The 26,717-nt window shown below is 37.2% G+C and overlaps 1 protein-coding gene across 1 annotated transcript in view; it reads right to left on the reverse strand.

The window, feature by feature from the left end:
- The window catches only part of msl-3 (male-specific lethal 3), a 222,170-nt gene that overhangs the window by 73,986 nt on the left and 121,467 nt on the right, over positions 1 to 26,717 (reverse strand). The window contains exon 8 of the mRNA XM_067143009.2: positions 18,514 to 18,677. Coding sequence (XP_066999110.2) covers positions 18,514 to 18,677 — 164 coding nt within the window. The remainder of the gene's footprint in view (positions 1 to 18,513; positions 18,678 to 26,717) is intronic.

Here is a 26,717-nt window from a genome sequence, read left to right on the forward strand (position 1 = left end):
CCCATCGTCGCCATAAGACCCATCTGTGTCAGCGCGACGTAAAGCAACTTGAAAAAGAAAAAAGAAAGAAAAAATGTCCTCACTCACCTTTGATGATCTGCCGGCTTCTCAATGGAGCATTTTATATTATCATTCTTCCCTGAAATTCCCAAATTAATTCTTTTATTACACTGACTTCCATCACACGTAAAACAAATTACTTTTACCTCAGCTTGTTCCAAATGAATTATTAGTTTTGACAATAGTTCCCCAGGAGTTGAATTCTTGCTAGCATACACTGTTACAGGCTGGATAAAGTTGTGCAACAAAGGGACAAACATAAATACAAGCGCATGATTGGCAAGGACGTTCTTTTTGTCGCAGGGAGTTTCATCTCCTAAATCAACAAATCCATCAAATGTCAGTGCAGTTGTATTAAATCTAATGTCTTCGCTCAATTTCACTTCATCAAAAATCACTATACCTAGTCGCTTGTTTTTGTCTTGCTTGTTTAAATAAATATCTTTAATTACATTCACAGCATTTCCATTAATACCATAATAACATTTGAACCCTTTGCATAGTCATCTCAAATGAGTTCCGGTAGGGAGAGGAAGTAACTCATGCTTCAAACCAATGTCTGTCACCCTTATGGGATTTGATTTTCAAAAGCAAACTAATATAAATTCAATAGAATAGCCCATACGTTTCGTGCTGGTGCTACATTTTTTGAGCATTATGTCCACAATTATTTTTTGTTTATTCCTAAGGAACTTAAGACTGTCTTCAGCTTTACTTCACACATTGACTTTATTTGCAATCTGCTTTAATTTAGCTCTGCATGCAACTAATTTCTTTTTGGTTCTAATTAAATTCCTACCAAGATTTTTAACTTGTCTCCTCAAATTTAGAGTATTTCTAGAAGCATCAACATCACTATCAGCTACTTTACAGGACAAACTGAGACCAGGTTCTTTTATTTTTACATTATCGTCACTATTACGTATTTTAGATGTCAAGGGAAAATTTAGTTCAATACATTCTAAGTTACTACAGTTAATATTGTCATTGCCAACATGTTCTTTGACATTAAAAATTAAATAATTGAAGTTCAACCAATTCAATACATAAAAGAAAGAAATGTAGTAATTACATTCTTATTTAAATGGGACCGGTTTCGACCCTAGTCCAGGTCATCGTCAGCCGTAAAAACAAGTAGGCAAAATCACACAATGTTTATGAATATTGGAGAAATGGGTCAGTTTCACACTCTGTCAGGCACAAAGTCACAACACTATTAAATAATATATGAAGATTATAAATAAACTTGAAGTCGCAGACGAATAGATTTGTAGAAGCAAACCGCCAGTCATGCGCATGACCTTGAATGTGCCGCGCTGATCACCGGGAACTGGCGGTTTGCTTCTACAAATCTATTCGTCTGCGACTTCAAGTTTATTTATAATCTTCATATATTATTTAATAGTGTTGTGACTTTGTGCCTGACAGAGTGTGAAACTGACCCATTTCTCCAATATTCATAAACATTGTGTGATTTTGCCTTCTTGTTTTTACGGCTGACGATGACCTGGACTAGGGTCGAAACCGGTCCCATTTAAATAAGAATGTAATTACTACATTTCTTTCTTTTATGTATTGAATTGGTTGAACTTCAATTATTTAATTTTCAATGTTAATAATTTCAATACGGAACAATGAAATTTTTATCTTTAAACATGTTCTTTGAGTAAATCCTGTTTTAATGGGGCTTTTCGAATTTTCAGCGACTTGCTTAAATAGTAATAAATCTCATTGTAGACCGTATTGGACATCAGATATGAACATTAAAACAAGAATAATAGTTATCACCACCTTTCCAATACTTATCTTTCCTATATTTAGGAAATAAACATTACAACAGGCGTTGTAAGATGGGACATGTTTCGCTTAACAGTAGTAAGCATCATCAGCCGAAAATAAATCTTAGCCTAAAGTTAGGTCAGAGCCCTGAACCTAGTGTCCTTAACATATATGGCACCCTAAGGATCAACATTTATATTTATAAAATGAAAATAGGCTTAAAACTAGTGTGAAAAAACATGGAATGTTACAACATGGCTAAGAGAAAAAACACAATCGAGTTGAGACAGAGGATAAGAACAGAAAGTAGACTATAATACAGAGCTCTTACATTACTCATACTCTTACTTACTCTTTGCCTAGGCAAGCACACAGATATAACACACGCAGCAATGGGCATAAATGTAACAAGACCCCCTCAACGGCTAATGTCTCCGCTCAACGCTCATCCAACATAAGAGATTTCAGTTCACGCACTTGGCATCTTATTTTTTTCCGTTTTGGTCTTGAACTCCCAGCAAAAATGAAGCGGCTTCAGGCGTGATCAATCCTGTTTGAAGTGTTACTACTCCATGTCTGCTACAACATATGATTTCTCTCGCCCGTTCTCACGTATCTATACAAGAGTGGGATTTAATTATTTCTTCACTTAAAAGAATATAACCATTATGTTTTGTTATATATGAACATTCTTATTAACTGACTGGCAGCCATGAGTTTGATACTACACTGCCAACTCTATGTTGTACCTTATGTTTTTACCTCTGGCAACACGATTACGTGTTCTTTCTAACTCAGCCATGATGAACACTCTTATATATTTTCACGCTTGTTTTTATGTTTGAACATTCTGATTGACCGACTGGCAACAATGATATCGTAATGATTTTAATTATTTCACTACCAGCTCTGTATTATAGCCTACTTTCTGTTCTTATCCTCTGTCTCAACTCGATTGTGTTTTTTCTCTTAGCCATGTTGTAACATTCCATGTTTTTTCACACTAGTTTTAAGCCTATTTTCATTTTATAAATATAAATGTTGATTCTTAGGGTGCCATATATGTTAAGGACACTAGGTTCAGGGCCCTGACCTAACTTTAGGCTAATATTTATTTTCGGCTGATGATGCTTACTACTGTTAAGCGAAACATGTCCCATCTTACAACGCCTGTTGTAATGTTTATTTCCTAAATATAGGAAAGATAAGTATTGGAAAGGTGGTGATAACTATTATTCTTGTTTTAATGTTCATTGCTTAAATAGGGCGGTAGGTTAGGAAAAATGTGAGGGATAGCTCCTGGCTTATAGCTCCACCTTATTCTCAGAATTAAAAAAAAAAAATTCACTTCCACTACGAGTAAAAAAGCACGCACCCAGTATATATAATGCCATCTGTTCACCCAAAGCGATCGTTGCGCTGCAGTGGCAAATCTCCGCACTGTAGCCACTAGTTTCTCCATTGCTGTAATGGGAAGCGAGTCAAAGTGCTCTCACTTCCTCTTTCTATTCACTATGATGGGACTAATCACAGGTGCCAGTATTCCAGTGGTGTTCCCCACTTAGTGGAACTAATCACAGGCCACGTATACTCATGGTGCTGCTCATATAGTGCTAATAATCATAGGCAATGTAGACCCACACTAAATTACACATTATGGTAATGCCCACAAGTAACACAAATCCATGGTGTTCCTCACATAATGGTATTACTCTCAGGCAACACAGACCCATAGTTTTCATCACAGTGGTACTTATCAAGGGAACAGTCAAACCTGTGTGTTCTCTCACAAACTGGTGCCAACCACAGGCAACGAAGAACCATGGTGTTCCTTCTACAGTGGTACTACTAGGTAACGTGGACCTATTCTAAGCACAGTGGAACCGACCGCTGAAATGCACGCGATGACACTTATAAAAAACAACACCCACACCCACAGTGTATCTCTCATAATGTTACTGGTCCTATGTAATGTAGACCCATGGTTTTCCTCGCAAGGTGGTACTAGATGGAAGTAACGTCGATCGACCCATGGTGTATTGCAGATAACGGTACTAATCACAAGTGATCACAGGGTTCTAATATCATCATCCCTTGTTTGCCCCTTACGACAGGCAGGGGATACCAAGGGTGTATTTTTTGTTTGCGCAGCCCACCCACACAGGGTTATACATTTGGTCCATGAGAACTATTTTATTTCGCTCAAGTCTGCCGGCAAGACAGTTGGGACCCCACTATCTGCCACCTGGAATGCACCACGTGGGAGTATCACCACTCCCCCTGCTAGGCCAGCGTAGTAGATTCTTGGGCGATGATGATTATTACAGTTTAGTAACTGATTTGAACACTGTATTTGATTAGATTATGTATGTCCATTTATATAAGCCAAATATTGCAATTTCATTTACCCCTTTCAAACAGGAGTAATAAAATATCAATCAATCAATCAATCAATCAATCAATCAATCAATCAATCAATCAATCAATCAATCAATCAATCAATCACTACTGATCTGCATTTAGGGCAGTCGCTCAGGTGGCAGATTTCCGATCTGCTGTTTTCCTAGCCTTTTCTTAAATGACTGCAAAGAAATTGGAAATTTATTGAACAATTCCCTTGGTAAGTTATTCCAATCCCTAACTCCCCTTCCTATAAACGAATATTTGCCCCACCTTGTCTTCTTGAATTCCTACTTTATCTTCATATTGTGATCTTTCCTACTTTTACAGACACCACCCAAACCTATTCATCTACTGATGTCCTCCCACGCCATCTCTCCACTGACAACTCGGAACGTACCACTTATTATTATTTACAATTCTTGTTTTTATTATCCATTCAATTCAATAATAAAAACAAGAATTATAAATACTAGTAGTAAGTTCAATACGGGTAAAAACATGAAACTGGTTTTATGCAACATACCACTTAGTCGAGCAGCTCGCCTTCTTTCTCCCAAGTCTTCCCAGCCCAAACTTTGCAACATTTTTGTAACGCTACTCTTTTGTCGGTAATCACCCAGGAAAAATCGAGCTGCTTTTCTTTGGATTTTTTCCAGTTCTTGAATCAAGTAATCCTGGTGAGGGTCCCATACACTGGAACCATACTCTAGATGGGGTCTTACCAGAGACTTATAAGCCCTCTCCTTTACATTCTTACTACAACCCCTAAATACCCTCATAACCATGTGCAGAGATCTGTACCCTTTATTTACAATCATATATATATGTGATTACCCCAATGAAGATCTTTCCTGATATTAAGACCTAGGTATTTACAATGATCCCCACAGGGAACTTTTACCTCATCAATGCAGTAATTAAAACTGAGAGGAATTTTCCTATTTGTGAAACTCACAACCTCACTTCTAACCCCATTTATCATCATACCATTGTCTATTGTCCATCTCACAACATTATCGACGTCATTTTGCAGTTGCTCACAATCCTATAACTTATTTATTACTCTGTACAGAATAACATCATCTGCAAAAAGCCTTATCTCTGATTCCACTTCTTTACACGCATCACTGATATATATATAAGAAAACAAAGGTCCAATAAAACTGCCTTGAGGAATTCCCCTCTTAATTATTACAGAGACAGATAAAGATTCACCTACTCTAATTCTCTGAGTTCTATTTTCTCGAAACATAGCTACCTATTCACTCACTCTTTTGTCTAGTCTAATTGCACTCATTTTTACCAGTAGTCTCCCATGATCTACCCCATCAAATGCCTTAGATAGGTTAATCGCGATACAGTCCAATTGACCTTTTGAATCCAGGATATCTGCTATATCTTGCTGGAATCCTACAAGTTGAGCTTCAGTGGAATAACCTTTCCTAAACCCAAACTGCCTTCTATCAAACCAGTTATTAATTTTGCAAACATGTCCTATATAATCAGAAAGAATGCTTTCCCAAAGCTTACATGCAACGCATGTCAAACTCACTGGCCTGTAATTGAAAGCTTTATGTCTATAGTATTACCCCCCTTTTACACTTTTCAAGGGCCCAAGGAATACTGGTGTAAAAGGGGGGAAAATGTAAAAGGGGTGAAACATCTTGTACAGGTATACATAAAAATTCTCTGGAAAATTAGGTAAATGTTACACAAATGCATATTATTAATTTATAGAGTATTTCAATCTCAATCGATTTCCTGTACTTGCCTCAAATAAAGGTCCATGTAAGTTAACTACTGTACTGTATTAACTGTATGGTTATAGAATTATCTAAGATGCAATACTTTCTCTGAATGAAGAAACATTTTAATTGCTACTATTGTATCTGTATTTACATTAACACAAATTTATGATGTAAAACTACACAATCACTGCTTCCTATCAAAATAGTCCAGAATTGATCTCTGTTTACACTTCTTATTTCTTATGACCTCTATTTGTTTTTCAACCTCATAAAGGTTATGAAAATTATTTTCATCCCCCTCTACAGACGACAGATACCTGTCTAAAACATCCACTACTGCACTTGCATCAGCACTGGTAGGCATCAATTCACTGTCTTTCTCTGCTTCATCACTGTCACTGGTGGGAGACTCGACTGCTGTTTACTCAGCAACCAACTCCTCCACACTTCTTTCCTCTGCAGAGATCACAGAATCATTTACCCAAAGAAAATCTTCAGTAGTGCAGTCTGACTGTAAAATTCTCCATACATCACATAGCAGTTCTTCTTCTTCTTCTTCTTCTTCTTCTTCTTCTTCTTCTTCTTCTTCTTCTTCTTCTTCTAATTATGGCAGCTGAGATTCAGGATGATTCTTGAAAAATCCTGCTTTCAAGAAACAATTTAAGATGGTAGTCTGCTTCACGGCTTTCCAAGATTTTGCAATGAAGTGAAGCGCATCCAGGATTGAAACTTTAAATGATGATGGATCCTTTCCAGAATAGGAATAAAATTTGCTGAACCAGGTTCTTCCTATAAAGTGACTTTAAAGGAGTGAATAACCCCTAAATCTAAAGGTTGTAGCTTGCTTGCACAGTTAGCAGGCAGAAATTCTAACTGCACATTTCTCAAATTAACATCCATGGGATGTGCAGGACGATGGTCGATGAAAAGAAGGATCTTCCTATTTTGCGCACCCATGTTTGAATCCAGAGCAATTAACTGCTGTCGGGAAAGATCTGAGGTCATCCAAGCTTTATGGTTGGCATCGTAGGCAGTAGGTAATGATAGCACATTCTTGAAGCAATGAGGCTATTTAGATTTCCCTACCACATAGCGGTGGAGCTTCTCAGAGCCATCAGCATTCGCTCCCAACATCACTGTGAGCCTCATCTTGCTGTGTTTCCCACCATAGCATTTATCTCCTTTGAATGCCAAAGTCTTGTTGGGCAACACACTGAAAAACAGACCAGTTTCATCTAGGTTAAAAATGTTTCTGGGTTCGTAATCCTTGGTCAGCTCCTGCAATCTTCAATCGATCCATTCTTCCACAGTTTCATCACTAACTGCATTAGATTCTTCGGTTATAACTTTTCCTAAATCAGTCGATCCAGCCATTGGATGCGCTGAAATTTTCAATGCCAAGAATGTTTGTCACTTTAAGCGCCTTTTCCCTTAAGAGCACACCATTAATTGGAATGCCTGCGGCCCATGAAGTTTCAAACCAACTTTTTACAATTTTTTCAATTTTCTCGTAATTGCAGTATGACACATTCTTCCTTTTTTTGTTTGAGTTTGGTCCACATGCAGAAGCACTTGATGTAATGCTTTCTCTGTTTTTCACAATTGTATTCAGCGTGGATACAGGAAGCTCTAATTCGCGTGCCAATGAAACACGTGTTCCGCGGTACGAAGCAACCTTTTCTAATATTCGAACTTTCAAATCCTTAATGAAATGTTTTCTTTCCTTCTTTTTTCCCATTATTAGCAGGAAAACAATAAAGCAATAACAGAGAAGGATTAACAAATACACACAACGGGAAAGGAAGATCGTGGCAATTCACTTTGACTGCTCAACTCACACAAGAACAAAAAACGTAACAAACAACAAAAATAAATGTGACGAATCAGTGACAATAACTTAAACAACTCCAACAACAAACGGAAGTCTAAAACAATAACCGTGAAATAACGAACTCTGGCAAGACAAACACTGAATCACTTGATAACGTCTCCTTCTTATGACTTATAATGTACTTAGCAATAAAGCAAAACCTGGTATCTCCTTCTCCTTCTTCTCCTTTGCGGTTTTGTTGGGCTCTGCATTTTGCCATTACCCAGATACTGTATGTGCGGTATTATATGTGTTTTTGATTTGTATTGGGTGCGTGTTTACTTGCATTCAAAAGTCATAGGATTATGGTGGAAAGTTTGTGTGTATGTGAGATTTAGAGTTAATTCAACTAGTCAGATTTGAAAATAAGGTTCAGGATGTTGTGGAAAACACCTGATATCAAAGAATGCGCTGCGTTGATCAAGCGGAGGTTCAATACTGAGAGTTTTAAGAGTTATTATAGACCATGGTTGTTTGATTTGGTTGTCATGCCATGGTTACTCAAAGAGTTTCAGGTTAGTTGCGACGCCATTTTACCTAAAAAATTTCCTCTCGAACGGCGGGAAGCATAAAATGTCGCAAACGTAAATTTGAGAATTTTAGTACATTGTAAGCATAGGAAATCTCAGGAGACCAACAAAAAATGTTGTAAAAGACGGGAAAATGTAAAAGCCGGTAACGTAAATGTGGGGTAATACTGTACTACCCTTTCCTTTATACACAGGGGCTACTACAGCAACTCTCCATTCATTTGGTATAGTTCCTTCATACAAACAATAATCAAATAAGTACTTCAGATATGGTACTATGTCCCAAGCCATTGTCTTTAGTATATCCCCCGAAACCTTATCAATTCCAGCTGCTTTTCTAGTTTTCAACTTTTGTATCTTACTGTAAATGTTAATGTTGTCATAGGTAAAGTTTAATACTTCTTTAGTATTAATCACCTCAAATCTTTACATACTGCTGACTAAATACTTCTGACTTTTGAAGATCCTCAAATACACACTCCCCTTGTTCTTTTTCTTTCTTTCTTTCTTTCTTTCTTTCTTGCGAACCGGCCAAACTTAGGACGACGCCAATACCACTTCACTACCTTCTTATCGTCCCTTCTTCCTTCCTCTTTCTCCACAGTGCCTTCATTCTTTCAGAAAGTTGCACTCTTTTCTCTTCAGTCCATCTTCCTCCTCTGCGCTCTTTCTTTTCTTCCACAAGAATTTTTATGTTGGAAAGTCTTTTCCCGAATTGGTCTTTATCACGACATTCTTCATCTGCAATTCCTAACCTCTTGAGTTCTTCCTTCATCTGCTTGGTATATCCCCCTTGGCCCTTTAACACATGGGTGACGGGCCCCGAGAAATCTTGTAGTACGCTCGCCAGCGGTAGGTGACGGGCCTCGAGAAATCTCGGTTTTATTCACGACATTGTTTTCGGTCTTCCCGTGACATCTCTTGACCATATCTTGAACTATTTCGGACGTGCACATTGAGTAGAATAAATCGTAGATGTATATCTGCCACTTTTCTTTTATTCACGGCCTCTTTTATTCTTTGATTTAGTTTCGAAACGTCGACTTTCTTCCTGCCGGTTCAGTCAATGACAAGATGGAGCGCCCGCGGAATACGGTGTTAGCTGACGACGATATTTTGGAAGAATTATATGCCGATGATCGTTCAAATGGAAATAGTCTAATGAATTAGTGGAAACTGAATGTGAGAGTGATAGCGGAAGTGATATTCAAGCCTCTACTGGCCGTAATATACCTAGTGTACTTAATTATTCAAGTGATTCTGACGACGACAACGATGTAAACATTAATGATGTTTTAGGAATTGACGCTGAATATGGTTTTGTAAAGGCAGATCCACAATTATTAGGGGCATTGGAGAGTACCCATACCAACTTTAAAGATAAAATATTGACTGGTTTAATATTTATTAACGTCTTTATAATCAAGTGCACCCTAGCATGGTTAGTAGAAAAATGTCCGGTCCACAGGGTATGTGACAAGCTCAAGCATCCGGTCAGCAATGTGTTAAAAATTTGTTTATTTAACCTTGCTGGATCCATTCTGACCATGTGTCCATAGAATTGCAGCCAACTTTTCCTTATTGTTGTTTCCAGGTCTTTTTTCTTTTGTATATCTCCTTATTTGATCGTAATATGTAATTTCCATCTACCACCCTTGGGCCATAAATCCTGCTTGATATTCTCCTTTCAATCTTTAGTAGTTTTTCCAGGTTCGTTAGTGTTGCTGTTTCCATTCCATACAGAATCACTGGTTTTACCACAGCATCATAATGTCTTAGTTTGGCATTAATGGTAAGATTTTTGTTGTAAATGGCTTTGCTGGCAGTGTTTAGCCTTTCCAATTTCAGTCTCCTATTGTCCATGGCCTCTTTATCCATCCCGTTGCTACTGATAATCTTTCCCAGGTATTTAAATTGCTTTGTGACCTTCACTTCGGCATATTTCGTCTTCATTGTTCTTTTCACATATCCTGTCCGTGCTCATCTATACATACAAAATAAGAGTTTTGTCTATACATTGCTCAAAATTTAAAAAGTATAGCATTTCTGTATCGGTCGTGTCCACAGTAGCAAGGAAATGCACCTTTTAATTTTCCGTAATTTCTGTCTGTCTGTATGCATGTACAAGCATCACGAGAAAACGGCTGAAGATAATTTAATGAAAATCGGTATGTACTGGCCGGAAAATAAGTCGCTACAATCTAGGCCATAAATAATCTTATTCACGCTGAGCAAAATGGTAGTTTAGGGGAAGGCCTAAAATTGAATTCTCAAATATTTGTGTATTAGTGGTCCTATCGACAAATACTACATTACTAAAGTTATATAGTATTACATTTTTGATTATTTATGTCTTATACATTTCACTGTACCGGATATGATAACAGAGATATTCATAAATTCAGATTTTTATTGCTAAGTCCATTTGAGTGCCAAGTCACGAGAAAATGGGCAAACAGAATTTAATGACAATCGTTATGTAAAGCCGGAGTTAAGGAACTAGGCCTATGGTCTACGCTATAAATAATTTTGTAAAACGTCCTAATATCACAGCGTCGAAAGAAAACTAAATGTGAAGGCCTACAATACAGAAAGCTCATAACATTGATCAACAATAACATTACATTGACCATTGTTTGTGGTTATGTTCTTTTCTCTTTTGTCTCTTATGCTGCTGCTCAACTCCGATAGATGGGATTACTGCTGCGTACTGAGTATAACAGCCTGACTGAATATTGGCGGAAAATAGCTGGGTATTTAAAGATAAAAATTTCATGGTGTTCCGTGTTGAACTGTATCATAATTAAATTGAAATAACAAATAACATAGTTCAACCTATTCAATACAAGTAAATAAGAAATATAGTGTTACATTCTTATTTAATTATAAGCAGAAACGGTACCAGTTTCGACCTTAATCTGGGTCATCATCAGCTGAATAAAAATGTAAAAACAATGCAAAGGTAAATAAGAAATTAAAGGATGAGTCTTTCACAAAAAACAGTTGAAGAAGCAATATAAGATAATGGGGATTAGCACTGCGCGATTTTAAATCGTAAAATCTAGAAGAAGTAGAAGGTCAGTCGCTTATATGAAGTAAGGTGCAATCTTCAGGATAGTAGCACGACACATGCAAATTTCGGCACTGTGTCTCAAAATGTTTACGAGAAGAGGTGAACATTACATAAAATCAGCTTCATGGTCCGTATCGCACTTCAATAGATTCACAATTAAGTATTTATTTATTTTCTACCTAGTCGATACAATGATTGCTTAAGGCAATTTTTAGTCAAAAGTGGTAAATGTTTCGTATATTATCAACATCTTCAGCCACACAACACTGTTTAAATGAAAAATATATAAATTGACAAAGTAATATATAAATAATATATAAATTGACAAAGTAATATATTTTTCATCTAAACAGTGTTATGTGGCTGAAGATGTTGATAATATACGAAACATGTACCACTTTTGACCATTAAAAATTGCCTTAAGCAATCATTGTATCGACTAGGTGGAAAATAAATAACTACTTAATTGTGAATCAAGAGGTGAACAGTTAAGTGAGCCAGCCTGCATATACTATCAGGTGCGAAGTCACAACACAATTTAATAAATATGAAGTCCCATAATTGTGTAAAAGTCGAAGACGAGTCGTTTGATTGATTGTTCTAAAGAATCTACAAGATCCTAGTTACATACTTCAATTATATTAAATTGTATTATATATATATATACTAGCTCATGTACCCGTGCTTCGCTACGGGATTCTCAGAAAGACTGACTTTGTGGTTTTCCTAACTTAAGTCAACATAGGTCGTGACAAAAACGTCAGCAGGAATGTAGCGATTAAAAAATGTTATCATATAAATTACTCGATCAATGAAAAATTGCACATTTCCTCACTTTAACGAACATTACTATGGTGCGGATCTAACAGTCCAAATACTCGGTACACAGCAGTAATCCTATCTATCGGAGATGAGTGGCAACAAAAGACAAAGTACATCACAAAAAACAATGGTCAATGTAATGTTATTGTTGATCAATTTTATGAGCTTTCTATACTGTGGGCCATCATGTTTAGTTTTCTTTAGACTCTGTGATATTAGGGCGTCTTATAAAATTATTTATAGCGTAGACTGTAGTTCCTTATACTCCGACTTTACATATCGACTTTCATTAAATCCTGTTTACCCATTTTCTCGTGATTCGGCGCTGATAAAGATTTACAGTAGTAACAAAAATCCAAATTCATGAATATCTCTGATAATAGCCGGTATGGTAACAATGTATAAGACATAAATGATCGGAAATTAGTTATGTAGTATTTATCGATACGACCACTAATAACAATTACTTGGGAATTAAATTTTAGGCCTTCCCCTACCATTTCGTTCGGCGTGAATAAAATTATTTATGGCCTAGATTATAGCGATTTATTCCCCGACTTTGCATACCAATTTTCATTAAGATAGGACCATTAATACCATAAATATTTGAGAATATCATTGTAGGCCTTCCCCTAAACTATCATTTTTCTCAGCGTGAATACAATTGTAGCGACTTCTTCTCCGACTTCCCCTACTGATTTTTGTTAAGACCATTAATAACAAATATTTGAGAACAAAATTTTAGGCCTTCCCCTAAACTACCATTTCAGTCAACGTGAATAAAATTATTTATGGCCTAGATTGTAGCGACTTATTCTCGACTTTGCATACCGATTTTCATTAAATTCTCTTGAGCCGTTTTCTCGTGATGCGTGTACATACATACATACATACATACAGACAGAAATTACGGAAAAGTAAAAAGTGCATTTCCTTCTTACCGTGGGCACGACTGATACAGAAATACCATCCTTTTTAAATTCTGAGCAATGTACAGACAAAAACTCTTATTTTATATATATAGATACATTTTTGCAACTGAAACAATTACAGGCTGGATCATTAAGCTATTCACCGAATTCCGTCAGCATTTGAAAGTACAGTACCGGATATTGAGTATGTTGTGCAGATCTTCAGGAGCTAGCATTTCGCTTCAATCAAACGACTTGTCTTCGACTTCTACACAATTTTGGGACTTCATATTTATTAAATTTGTTGTGACTTAGCGCCTGATAGTATATGCAGACTGGCTCACGTAACTGTTCACCTCTTCTCATAAACATTTTGAGACACAGTGCCGAACTTTGCGTGTGTTGTGCTACTATCCAGAAGATTGCGCCTTACTATACATAAGTGACTGACCTACTACTTCTAGATTTTACAATTTAAAAACGCACAGTGCTAATCCCCATTATCTTATATAGCTTCTTGAACTGTTTTTGTGAAAGACTCATTCTTTAATTTCTTATTTACCTATGCACTGTTTTTACATTTTTATTCGGCTGATGATGACCCGGATTGGGGTCGAAACCGATACCGCTTCTGTTTATAATTAAATAAGAATGTAACACTACATTTCCTATTTACTTGTATTGAATAGGTTGAACTACGTTGTTTGTTATTTCAATTTAATTGAAATAGCTGGGGAGTTAAAAAACTTTCTTCTTTAGCATGTCATTCCTTTGGTTCATACATTTTCTTACACCGTACTGCTGGTACGTTAACTCACTGGTCCATCATAGTATTTCAGCTATTCGATCCCTCGCCTGAGGCGCTGTTTTGAATGAGCAGTGGGCACTCTTAAGCCAGTGGCTCACTTAGTAGTAGTAGTAGTAGTAGTAGTAGTAGTAGTAGTAGTAGTAGTAGTAGTAGTAGTAGTAGTAGTAGTAGTAGTAGTAGTAGTAGTAGTAGTATGGCCTGGTCTTTAGGCATATTCCAAATTATAGCACCACAATTCATGAAATTCAACCGTGAAAGGAGCCGTTTCTTAAAAGAGCTTCTTCCACATACAGTTCATTAAATCCTACAGTCATTTTATTCAAAATTAGCAGTGAAGAGGGGGTTTCTCCTGTGGCTTGGAGGAAAAAATTGCCTCCAAGTCAGATAGATTCTTCTGCCACCAGTGTAGTGAATTGAGATTTTCCGACTCATCGGGTACGCCGAGGAAACAGATTAGTAAGAGGGCATAGTATTTGCCCTGGGACTCTCCACTATTTGACCCCACCCCCTCCGAAAAAACTAAGTGTGTTCACGGATCACGATTGTCTGCAGCCTGGTCATTCCAGCTCTGGAAATTTGGACTGTTAGATCGGCAGTGTTGTACTGTTCGTTAAGTGAGAAAATGTGTGGTTCTTCATTTGATTATTTCATGTGAAATTGTTGCTTTTACTCGCGCCATTCCTACTGACGTCATCGTAATGACCTATGTTCATGTCAATAGGGAAAACCACTAAGACAGTCTTTCTGAGGATGTAAAAAGGCAGGCGGAGAGTGAGTATCTGCCATTATAATGCAGTTCCCCAACCTGATTGTGACTGATGGTAGGCAAGTGGGTTACTATTACAATGAAAATTCCCTAACGCAGTTTTCATATGAGAAAAGACGTTTGGTGATTTCTCAGTCGCGTTTCCAGGGTAACGTTAAGAGCTGTGCAATTTAATACAGTTTTGCTCAAGTGTACACTACCTAACCTAGAATTCTGTATACAATGTAGAATTCCGTAGCGAAGCACGGGTACATCAGCTAGTCATCTCTGTTTTTGTGACGGAGAATTTTAAACCTGTTTTCTCAGCTCTCTCTCTTGTAGTTCACTTATCTGTGTTATTGCTTCCTGTTCTGTCTCAGCGAAGAGTGCCAAATCATGAGCAAAGGCCAAACACTTGGGTTTGACATGTTTATTTTTACTACCTATTACAGCACCTGAGACATTGTTTCCACAGTGTTTTCATGACCTTCTATAGAACCACGTTGAACAGTATTGGTGATAAGCTGTCACCCTGTCTCAGACCTGTTTTTATCTAGAAGGGTTTGCTGATCTCTCCTCGAAATTTCACTTTGGATATGGGGTTTGTTAACCTAAGAATGTTGAGTGTTTTTTGATCGATGCCATATTCTCTTAAAATGTCCATCAATGTGTCTATCTAATGAATTGTATGCTTTTCGAAAGTCAACGAAAGATATGAAGATGTTCTTCGGCCGCGCATTGTAATATTTGATTATCATTTTTAGACTCAAGATTTGATCCTGGCAAGAGTGCCCTCTCCTGAAGCCACCCTGATACTCTCCCAACTTGTGGTCAATTTGCGGTGTCAGTCTGTTCAATAGAAGTTTAGAAAAAATCTTGTACGTGATTGACAAAAGTGATATTCCTCGGTAGTTGTTGGCGTCTGTTTTCGGTCCCTTTTTATGTAGCGGGTGTATTAATGCTACTAGCCAGTCTTCTGGTACTCCATCTTCACCAGATGCTTTGTTGTCCTTTAGGGAGTTTATTACTTCCCGTACCTCTTCCTCGTCTGGTGGTTTGGAATCTGGGTTCTGGATTGTGTCCTCAATCTCCAATTTTTACCGTGGCAACAGTTAAGGAGGTCTTCAAAGTACTTTCCAAGGATCTCACAGTTATCTTTATTGTTCAGGGCAAGAGACCCATCTGAATCTTGAAATGCAGGCTGTGCTATATAGCCTTTGATTCTATTTTTAAAAGCCCTATGGAATAATCTGGTATTGTTTTTCTTGAAGTTCTCATCCATTTCTTTGACTTCTGCCGTAAGGTGTTCTCTTCTGACTCTTCGCAATGTTTGGTGTGTTTGTTTCCTTATTTCTCATGATTTTTCCAAATATGTCACAGTCTTATTCTCGTTCCATGATTTCCAGGCCTCAAATCATCCTTTGATTGCATTTTCGCATTCTGCATTCCACCATGCATGCTTGCTTCAACGTTTCGTAGGTGCTAATTTAACTGCTGGCTCCTGCAGATTTTTTGTCACTTCATTCCAATTTTTTGGCACCTATAGCTTTTTCCTGTATTCTTCCCTCTTTTCTAGGATGAGTAATTCACAGTCAATTTTTGGCACTCTATTGCCACAGGTATGCGTTTTACGTCTGGGTATGAAATTCATCTTAATCTGTGATAAGTGATAAGTAATGGTCTGATGTTACATTAACCGCTTTTCTAACTTTGTTCATTTATGATTCCTGGAATATCCTTCGTGGAACCTGTTTCAGCTTTAATACATACTCTTCCATTTTTTCAACAGGTTATAGATAATAAATGCTATTTCTTAAAATAATGCAATTTTTAATATCATCTTTGCTATTCAATATTAAAAAATTAATGCTATTATTTGCCTTTGCTGGCAGGACCTAGTGTTTACAGTGGACTATGTCTTCTGGTATAGGCTAGAGCAATTTTGTTACTTTCATTGATCTGTGTCTGCCTTATACTTGGCTTTGACAATATGAAAGTGACTGAGGTATGAGTGATGCTAGTAATGCCACTCCTGCAGCCAGTCCCTGCTATGAATGGTGTGAAAATGTTGCTCATAGGGTCGGTTAGTGCATGCATTTCAGTGGGCTTGGCAGACTGATATGTAATAGCAACTTCTGGCTTGGTGAGGAAAGCAACGGGAAACTACATCACTCCTCATTTCCCTAGTACATCTCTTCAGTAATTCCTAGGTCATCTATGACAGCTGATGGCGGAGCTATTGAGGATCCAACCAGCCTCAGGGCTGAAGACTGAACATACATACATAATGCTATTATTTCATAAACATTAAACTGAACCTGACATGCTTTGTACTGTGTGGTTATATTAAAGAAGTACAGAGAGAAAGACTATTTCATATATACACACTGCAAGAAAAGTTGGAATATCAAAGACGCAACACAATAAAAAGTTACAGAATGTGTGTTAATGTATCAAAAAGAGATACAACCTGGAAATGTAAATTTTCATTTTCAAAATGTTTTCCTTTCCAAATCTAAGGCAAATAAAACAGTAATAAAGAAAAGGTCACAATTTTTTATTTTTTCAGTGATCGTTATCACTTCGTTATTATGCCTTAGTACCGAGTATGGCCTCCTCTCGCATTGTTTGGTTTGACACACTGTTGCACGCTTGCATTCGGTACATTAATGTCATATTGAGGAAGGAAGGTCCCATTCCACCTGGGCCTCTCAATGAGGTCTGGGGATAACTGTGGTTGTGGACAATCAAGAACAGCATACAGCTGATATCTGGTGAATTACCTGCCCAATTCATATGGTTGATACCTGCATCTTTCATGAAGTTTCTCAATGATGCACCTCGATGAGTAAGAGCACTGTCATTGGCAAAAATGAATTCAGCATCACATTCATTCCTGAAATGTGATACAAATGGTAAAAGCATTTCATATCAAATGTGTATGGCCATGCATATTACAAAGTCCATCAACAGCATGCAATGCTGATGTGCATATATGGTTTGGTTCCATGATAAGAACTAAACTGGCAATAGTGGTGTCTGTTGTCATGATTGTATTTATAAGATGCAAAATTGTGGTCATTAGCCCCTATTAAGGAAGATAATGAAGATGACAATCAAAATGAGAAGAGAAACATGGGGAGGGAGCTGAAAGCCTAGGTCTCGAATACTGAACGGGAACAAAACAATATGCGATGGCCTACATGTACGGGCATTTAAGGGTTCACGAACCACACGTGGATCATAACCTTCGCACACAATACAAGAGATGACACTGTAGGAGGCCAGTGTTCATTTATCCTTCACTCATTCGTATGCAAATGTACAAGAAATGTAATTTTTTATTTGTTTACTGTAGTCTAAAGTACATATACACTATAATCAGTATTTGTCTATGATTTAGCAACTGCTGGGGCACTCACTGTCCTACTGTACCCATCTACCGGTTCATTCCAAACTACGTGGTGTTTGCTGATTGTGCAGGCTGCTCATCAAGCTGTTTGGGGTTTGCCTACACATGGCCTACAATGATCTGAGGCGCTAAGACTTATCAACAATAACCGACTATCATTGTTTGTTTAGGTGTGCTCAGCCTCTTCTGCTGCCACTCTTCTCTAATAGATGGCAGTCTTGTAGTAGTTACAAAAACTAATCCAACAATGACATGTATACAACAGCTGGTCTAGAATAAGATAAATAAACTCCAATGCCAAGAATAGCTTATCCCCACAATCAGTGTACAATACATTACCTAGAACACTTACCACAATCCCCATTGTCTATGCTTCCTTCATCTATGTGATTGGTGCTCGGTATGGGAGTAGCCTGATTTTCTCCTTCTGGAAGCCCAATTAAAGAAGTTTGAAGATATTCTTCCAGTTTTATTCCCTCTTCCTTAATTACCATATCATTCATCTCATCAAACACCCTGAGAAGGGAAGAAATATTAACACATTTTAATTCCAGAAAATTACAAATGATTTACTGGGTTAGTAACAGACAGCAACAATTCATAAAAATTAATTCTTGTTGGCACATGAACCCCCATCCTCTTTTCTTCAAGCAATAACTCACTTGGTTTGATCTCAAATAAACGAGTTATGGGGTCAATGACCTAGATGTTAGGTCCCTTCAAACAATCACAATAATGAGCTATGTAACACTGATCCAGCAGCACGTCAGTGCCTCGAACTCATCTACAAGTACATATATTTATATATCATGAATTGTTCAGTTTTAATACTACTCCCCTTCTCTTCTTCCCTGAACAGACATAAATAACAATTGCTTTACATCACACTGGCCTGGGAAGGACGTGACCATGGTTTTAATTAAGGTACACAATTTGCCTGGTGTGAAAATGGGAAACCACGGAAAACCATCTTCAGGGCTGCCGACAGTGGGATTTGAACCCACTATCTCCCGGATGCAAGCTCACTGCCGCGCGCTCCACACATATGAACAGATTCTGTAAGTTGACTCAAAGCAGAGAGCCACGGATGGAAAAGTATGCATCTTTTTAAAGTACCATTTAAATGATACAAAACATATTTCATAGCTCTGCCTCTCCAGCTTTTTAACCAAGACTTCCATTCAACTCTCCTAGAGATCATACAAAGCAAAGTTTGGCTAGAAAGAAATGCTTTGGAAATTCATAACGGCATGAGGTGCCATCTGTCATACCTGGGAGGAAGTAATGTCAAGTTAGAGAACAGTTACCATATTGAAATAACAGACATACAATATCGTTATCAGGGAATAGAATACCAAGACCATTCAAGGAATAAAATGTTAAGACCACTAGGTGTGGCACAGTAAGTAAATAAGTAAGTACGTGAGTAATGTTTTATTTTAGTTGGTAAGATTAGATTATTTCTTTTATCATACAACAAACTGCTTTCTTTCTTATTTTGTCAATACCTTCTTCTACATTTCTCTAGAATACTTATTTTCTTTTTTCTTCTTTCTGGATTTTCTTTTTATCAAATCCCAGAAGAAATGCAAAATTCATTCTGCCATTGCCAAATAACATATTCAAAGTTCTGTTTTGACGTACTCTTACAAAAAAAGAAGTACTCTGTCTTTAAGCAAGGTCCAAAAACAACAATACATAACAGATGTTCCCTCAGCCCATTTGTCCTCATTTAACAAGCATTTTTGTTTGTTTGTTTGTTTGTTTGTTTGTTTACAATTACTACTCCACATCCACACTGTTGCTACTGGTTTTTAAACTTAAGAAGAAATATTCCAGATGAAAGAAAGACGCTGCATGTTGTTGTTAAAGTGGTGGTGTTGTTGTATCATATGGATAGCCCGGATTCCAATCCTTTATCTTTCTTGCATTCCAGTATAGTACAGTGAGATTTCCTGAAGTTCTGGCTGTCACATCAAGTCTGTTGCAATGCAGCTGGTGTACCTTATCCATTTTGTTTCCAGAGTCATGGCAAAGTGAGCATTTTTCGTACTCGTAAAGTTTTAAATGAGTTTATTATTCTCATTTCATTTTCACATTGTTATGTGACCATCTACTTTAAAGATGTTTAAGATGTCTACCTCAATTATCAGTGGCCGAGAATGATTCAATGGAGGTCGAATCATTATAAAATATGACTAAGTTATACAGTGGAACCTCGATTATCTGTTCCCAGAAACGCGTTCCCGGATTGTTTGTTCAAATGATATGATCCCGTGAACATCCCAATTAAATCATGTTGTAAAAATCTGCGCTATCCGTTCCTTGAAGAAATGATTTCCCGGATCAACTGTCCAGAAATTTCAGCCCATTAATGCTAAATCCTCGATCAAGCATTTTTCAAGAAAAAGTATCTCGCGAAAGGGCGGCTATGACATACCTATGGATTTTAACGTTAACGTCCTGTCATTGCGATAATTAGAGCAAGTACTGTACTGGGAAAGCAATTGGTGGTGAACTTGCTTAAGGGACCATCTTAGCATCGCATTTAGCTGGTATTATTTAGGGAATCTTCGGAAATCATAAAACAGAGTGGCCACAACAACTGGAAGGGCACAGCATATTTCAACAGCTTTACTCGAAGACGAATGAGTTTTGTCCAATGTTCGTACTTATAAAACATCTACATTATGTCTAGGGTTAGATGTTTATTTTTGACTTTTTACTATTGTATTGCTGAACCGGTTTTTGGCACCTCCCACAGAGCACTATATAATAGAGTCACTGGGCTTTCAGACAGGAATCAAAATTGCTCTTACCTAACACAAATCTGGTATTTTAATATGATTGGATAAGACTGCGTTCTCGAGACCAGAAGGAATGTTTCAATTTACATATATAAAGCCATTACTGTTTTGGTCCTAATATAAGACGGAGACTTTTAAATCAACGTTATTATGTTAAAATGTCCTTATAAAAACAGCACTGTTTAATTTGCACAGCGTAAAATTTATAAGTTCATATAGTTTCCCACTCGGACTGGCTTGTGCAGCGAGCGCACATTCCAGATGAGCTTTAGGTTACTAATAAACAGAAATTTCCGGAGTTCTGAAGGGTTTATATTCTCTTTGCAAAAGGCTTATGATTAGTGATGGGAAGAATTGAATATTTAATGCATTGGAGAACTTCAGAGAATCAATACATTCAAAACCGTATTCTCGAGTTCAACATAACCTTTGAAAGTCGCTGCAGGCCTAATTTACGTGGTACAAGATTTTGAGAAACTTACTACAAACAACATCATCAGTCAGTTTACTCATTACTGAGCGTTATAACCTCATTTCTTCACTTCATTAGTAACTGCATCCTTGACGAGATTTTTGATCCTGAGCGGTCTTCAGCTCTTACTGTGAAGAGGTAGACCGGTAATCTTCTTTGCTTGGTCTAACCATCAACTTGTTGTTCTACCTCTTGGTCTGGTGCCTTCAATTTTGCCTTGCAGAATGGTCTTTTCTAAATTGCCTTCTCCTCTCCTCAAAATGTGTCCCAGGAACTGAAGGTAACTTTCACTAACGCGGGAAGATACATGTTTTGGGATGCTCAGTTCTTTTATAATGGAGGCATTTGTTCTTCTTTCTGTTTGTGGTATACAGAGCATTCTCCGCCAACACTACATCTCAAAGGCATCTATTCGGTTCTTATCACTAGCCTTCACAGTTCAGGGGCCTATTCCACGAACGAACTTTGCAACTTTTCACTTTGCACTTTTCAGTTCAGATTTTGTTCCACCATCACTTTTCAGATTTAGCTTGCAAAGTGAAAAGTTAGGAAACTTTTCACTTTTCCAGCCTGTCACATTCCTCCATTGGTACAGAAATGTAAAGTGCAAAGAAATGAAATGTTCTCAAAAAATATTGCAAAGAGATGATTCCCTTTTCATATGTTAATTAACAAGTATGCACACTAGTTTCTCGGCGTAGAATTTGGTTTAGTGATATAAACATGTTACGACGTGAGCTTCTGTTAGCATCAAGTGAGGACAGTGATGAAGAATCCAATAAGAGAACGTACAAAGACAGGATTAATTTTCACAACCTCACTTTGACGTAATTTCGCGAGTGATTTTGTATTACCCCAACAAAGAATGACTATATTCTTGAAATGATCGATCATTTATTGAAACATGCAACAAAAAGAAGTCGATTCCTTTACGAAAAAGAACAAATTCTTACCGTATATGCTTACATTGGTTAGTAAATGGTGCTGCACGGTGTAGCAGCAATGCATGGGACATCAAAATCAATTACAGTAGAAGTCCGTTATAGCGAGAATTCACAACAGCGAAAAATTTACTCGCTATAACGGATTGTCGTTATATCCGATTTTTGTATAAAAGTCGGAAAACCCTTCATGCACATTAAAATCGGTATGAAACAGCAATCATTTTGTTCAAAACTTGCGTTTCCGCAGATGATATCCACACCACGGCTTACTTGTTTGTTATTTTTCGTAATCCGATACTACGTGAAAGTGTATGTTTAATTTCATTCTGAAAAAAATATAGTACCGTAGATCTCTGAATCCAAGATGAACACCACTTTTCCCTTCAAAAAATTTAAATCAGGCTCAAAAAGAAGTTTGTAAAATCATATGAATGCCTTGTTGTACATTAGGCCTACGCACTTTTAGACGCCGGACATTGACTTTCCTCACGCCGTATTTCTTTTCTTTTTTTGTGGCTGCACAATTATTCTTTATTTTCAAGGGTTTAAGGATCATTAACTTAACATTGGCATCATAATACCGAAAAGAACTCATTGAAAATTTTCCTGCAATACCTATTCCATGAGTGTCTACAATACAACGATCCATCAGGAAATTATTCTTGCTGTCTATAAAACTGTTATTTTTACGCAGCGTCAGATATAACCGGCTGCCGCTACACGCACGTCTCGCTTGTCAGGTTCGGCCAAATTCAGCAGCTAGCGATGTATACGCCTAATCACGAACGTTGAAAGTCAATGAACGAGTTTATTGTGCCACGGTATGGCCCTTCCGCCCTTGCGTTTTTCGTGCACATACCTCACAATTTCATCTTCGACTTCTTTAAAGCGTCCTTGTTGCTGACCACTGAATGCATTTTTTGTACAGTACGCATTTTTTTAGCTCTTTGTCTTCACGGTAACGCCAAATACTGGCTTTAGTTAGGCCTATGCCGTATTTTCTTGCGGCTGCACAATTAGTTTACATTTTCGAGTGTTTAATAAACATCAACTTAAAATTAGCATCATAATATTGACTAGAACCCGTTGAAAATTTGCCGGCAATACCTTTTCCACGTATCTTTACAATACAACTATCCATCACGAAAATATTCCTGCTGTCTATAAACCTTAATTTTACGAAGCGTCAAGTACAATAGACGTGTTATGACTCTGCCACTGAGTAGCCATGGCTTTTCTAAGAATTCGAAGGGTCGCATGTTTTGATGCCATCGTTAAGATTATTATTTTTGTTATAAGTTTGATCCAAATAAATGTACAAGTTCTCCGTTTCGTTCAATAATTTCCCCTTGCCTAGGCTTTTAATGACCGTCAAATCATTTTCTATTGAGGTGAACTTATGGCCTGTTTTTGTCATATGCTGGCTCATGGCTGAATACTTATTATGCTTGGAAGCATTATAATGTTCCAGATACCTCGTGTAAAAGCTCTTCCCGGTTTTTCCAAAATATGTCAACTCACACTGGGCACATTTTAACTTATAAACACTGGATCCTGAGTAAATGTTTTTGTTATTATTGACTCTACTGTAGTTGAGGAATATGTTCTGATTATTATTTATTGTCTTGAAGGCTATGTTGACGCTGTGTTTTTTAAAAATATTAGTGATATGATGGATACCCGGGCTATTAAATGTAAGTGTGGTGTAGTTGTTTGTCTTTGATTTCTCTGGGACTAGGTTGGACGATAGCCTAATTTTGATCTTATTAATTAACCGATTGATTACATTTACTTTAAAGCCATTGAACCGCGCTAACTGTCTTATGTAATTTAGTTCTGTTTGCAAACTTTTTGGCGAAAGAGGAATTTTTAGTGCCCTATATATTAGACTGTGATAGGCAGCTAGTTTTTGGGTCTTAGGATGTAAGGACGAATCTTTAATAGTTATGGGTGAATGAGTAGGTTTCCTAAAAATAAGAAATTCAAAAGTGTTATTCAAGCGTGTAATTGTTAAATCTAAAAAATTTAAAGATTTGTTGACCTCATCTTCTTTGGTGAATTTGACGTTAGGACCTATTTCGTTCAGTGAGACTAATATATCGTGACTGTTAGTAATGTCCTTATTGATGATTACGAAAGTATCATCAACAAACCTTAGCCACAAACTAATGCCCTTTATTTGTGAAATTTTTGTATGTTCTATATAGTCCATGTAAATATCTGCTACAATGCCAGATACAGGGTCGCCCATAGCTAGACCTTTCTGCTGATAATATTTACCATTAAAGGAGAAGTAATTATTGTTTAGAACGAAATTCAATATCTTCACGAATTCTTCAATTTCCATTTTACTGAGGCCGCTGTGTTTATTGATGTTGTCATGGATAATTTTAATGGTATCCTTAGTAGGAATGCTCGGAAACATGTTTGTGACATCGAAAGAACATAAAACATGGTTGGGTTGCAGTTCAAATTTTTTCAATATTTTGCAGAAATTAATTGAATTTTTTAAGGGGGATTCATTGTTGAAAACATAATATTTTCTTAAAAACCTATGAATGAATTTCGATACTTTATAGGTAGGGCTATTCCTGAAATTTATAATGGGACGCATTGGGGTGTCCTCCTTATGAATCTTAGGTAAAGCTCTGGCGGTAGGGATACTGGGGTTCATGTTGAAAAGTCTTTGCTGCTCTTGCTCGTTGAAAAGAAAATTAGAACTTTTTACCAAAGTTTTTAAATTTCGCTGAATTCTTACAGTGGGATCCTTGTTAACTATCGAATAACTTGTATCATTAAAAAATTCTTCTGTTTTTTTAGTGTAAAACTGTTTGTCTAGTATGACTGTGGAACCTCCTTTATCTGCCTTTGTAACAATAATGTTATTGTTGTCTATTTTTGTTTTTAACCCATTCGCCTCACATTTAAATACCATAGGAGTTCACTAAGAAATCACATTTAAATACCGCTCTACGGCCGTCGTCGTCACACTATTATTTAGAAAATCATACAAAACCAACCAGTAAATATTCCTTTCTGAAAAGTTGCATGCATGATAAAGAAGTAATAAACTTACCAATGCCGCTATTTTAGTACATCTGCTGGGTGTGGTACACCTCAAAACATTCTTCTAAGTGAAGAGCTACGCCACACTTTTTGCACTGCCAGCAACTTTCGCTTCTTTTACCCCGGCTGTAGCACACAACACACCTTCTTGTGACTTTTGATTTCTTATCTGTAGGGGGAATACGCATGGGAAAGTGGGCCCATGATTTAGCTTGTAATCTGGTTGGGGTGGTGCTCGCTGAAGGTCGACCTCGAACCGAGTACTCCGGCAACTGAACAGTCTCTAGTAGCTGCTGCGCAATGCTAGTTCGGAAATCCGTGTAGCTCGTCTTTCTGTTAGCAGCGATCTTGTGATACACAGTGAAGGAATTGAAAATACACATATCTAGGAGGTAAAAGAATATTTTCCTTCAAACTTATAACAAAAATAATAATCTTAACGATGTCATCAATAACAAAAATCCGTTATATGAAACAACTCCGAGGTTAATCCAGGCCATAAATCAGAATAAAGTTCCCAGTATGTTTAAATCACAGAATGCATGCGCTCCAATAGCCACGCCTAATGCCAGGCCTAATATATAAGTAATAATAATAACAACGTAAACGTTTCCACCTTTTCAATACTAAAATATATTCACAAAATTATAAATTACACGGTACTAGTTTCGACCCATCTAGGGGTCATCATCAGCCGTATTGGAGCAAAGATCACTTCTGGCGAAATCCAATTCAAGTAATGCCTCTCAAGCAACAATACGGACGCACGATTCGAAACTCACGCCCCCTTCCCCACAATGCTCCACCCCTCCGCTACAGCATCAATACTACACTGGGAATAGCAAATAGGTCCCAGCTAACGTCGACAAAACAAGTAAGTTCATACGATAAACACTCACTCTGCAATTATTACCGTATTGGGTTTCACATTCATCATTCTAATTCCCCGTTTTTTCTCTCTTATCCAGTTACAGACAACTCATATTCCTCCCTGATTGTATAAGCACCAATGGGAAGTTAATCAACAAGAATGACGGAATTTTCCAAAATATTTTTATCCGTTAAGCAATGAATATCAACAATATGTCTCCAAATTACACGCTTCAACCTTAAAACATAACCATGCTTCTTTCAAAAGGAATATTCAAACTGATTCAAACCCTAACATGAACGACTTTAACCAAGATTCCGGTTTTGTAAAAATTCTTATGACTCAGGCGACCATAACAGTTGAAGAAACCCCAACTCATGCAGTGATAAATTCTAG

This window comes from Anabrus simplex, chromosome 3, assembly GCF_040414725.1.
Source record: "Anabrus simplex isolate iqAnaSimp1 chromosome 3, ASM4041472v1, whole genome shotgun sequence".
In the NCBI taxonomy this organism is placed as follows: domain Eukaryota; kingdom Metazoa; phylum Arthropoda; class Insecta; order Orthoptera; family Tettigoniidae; genus Anabrus; species Anabrus simplex.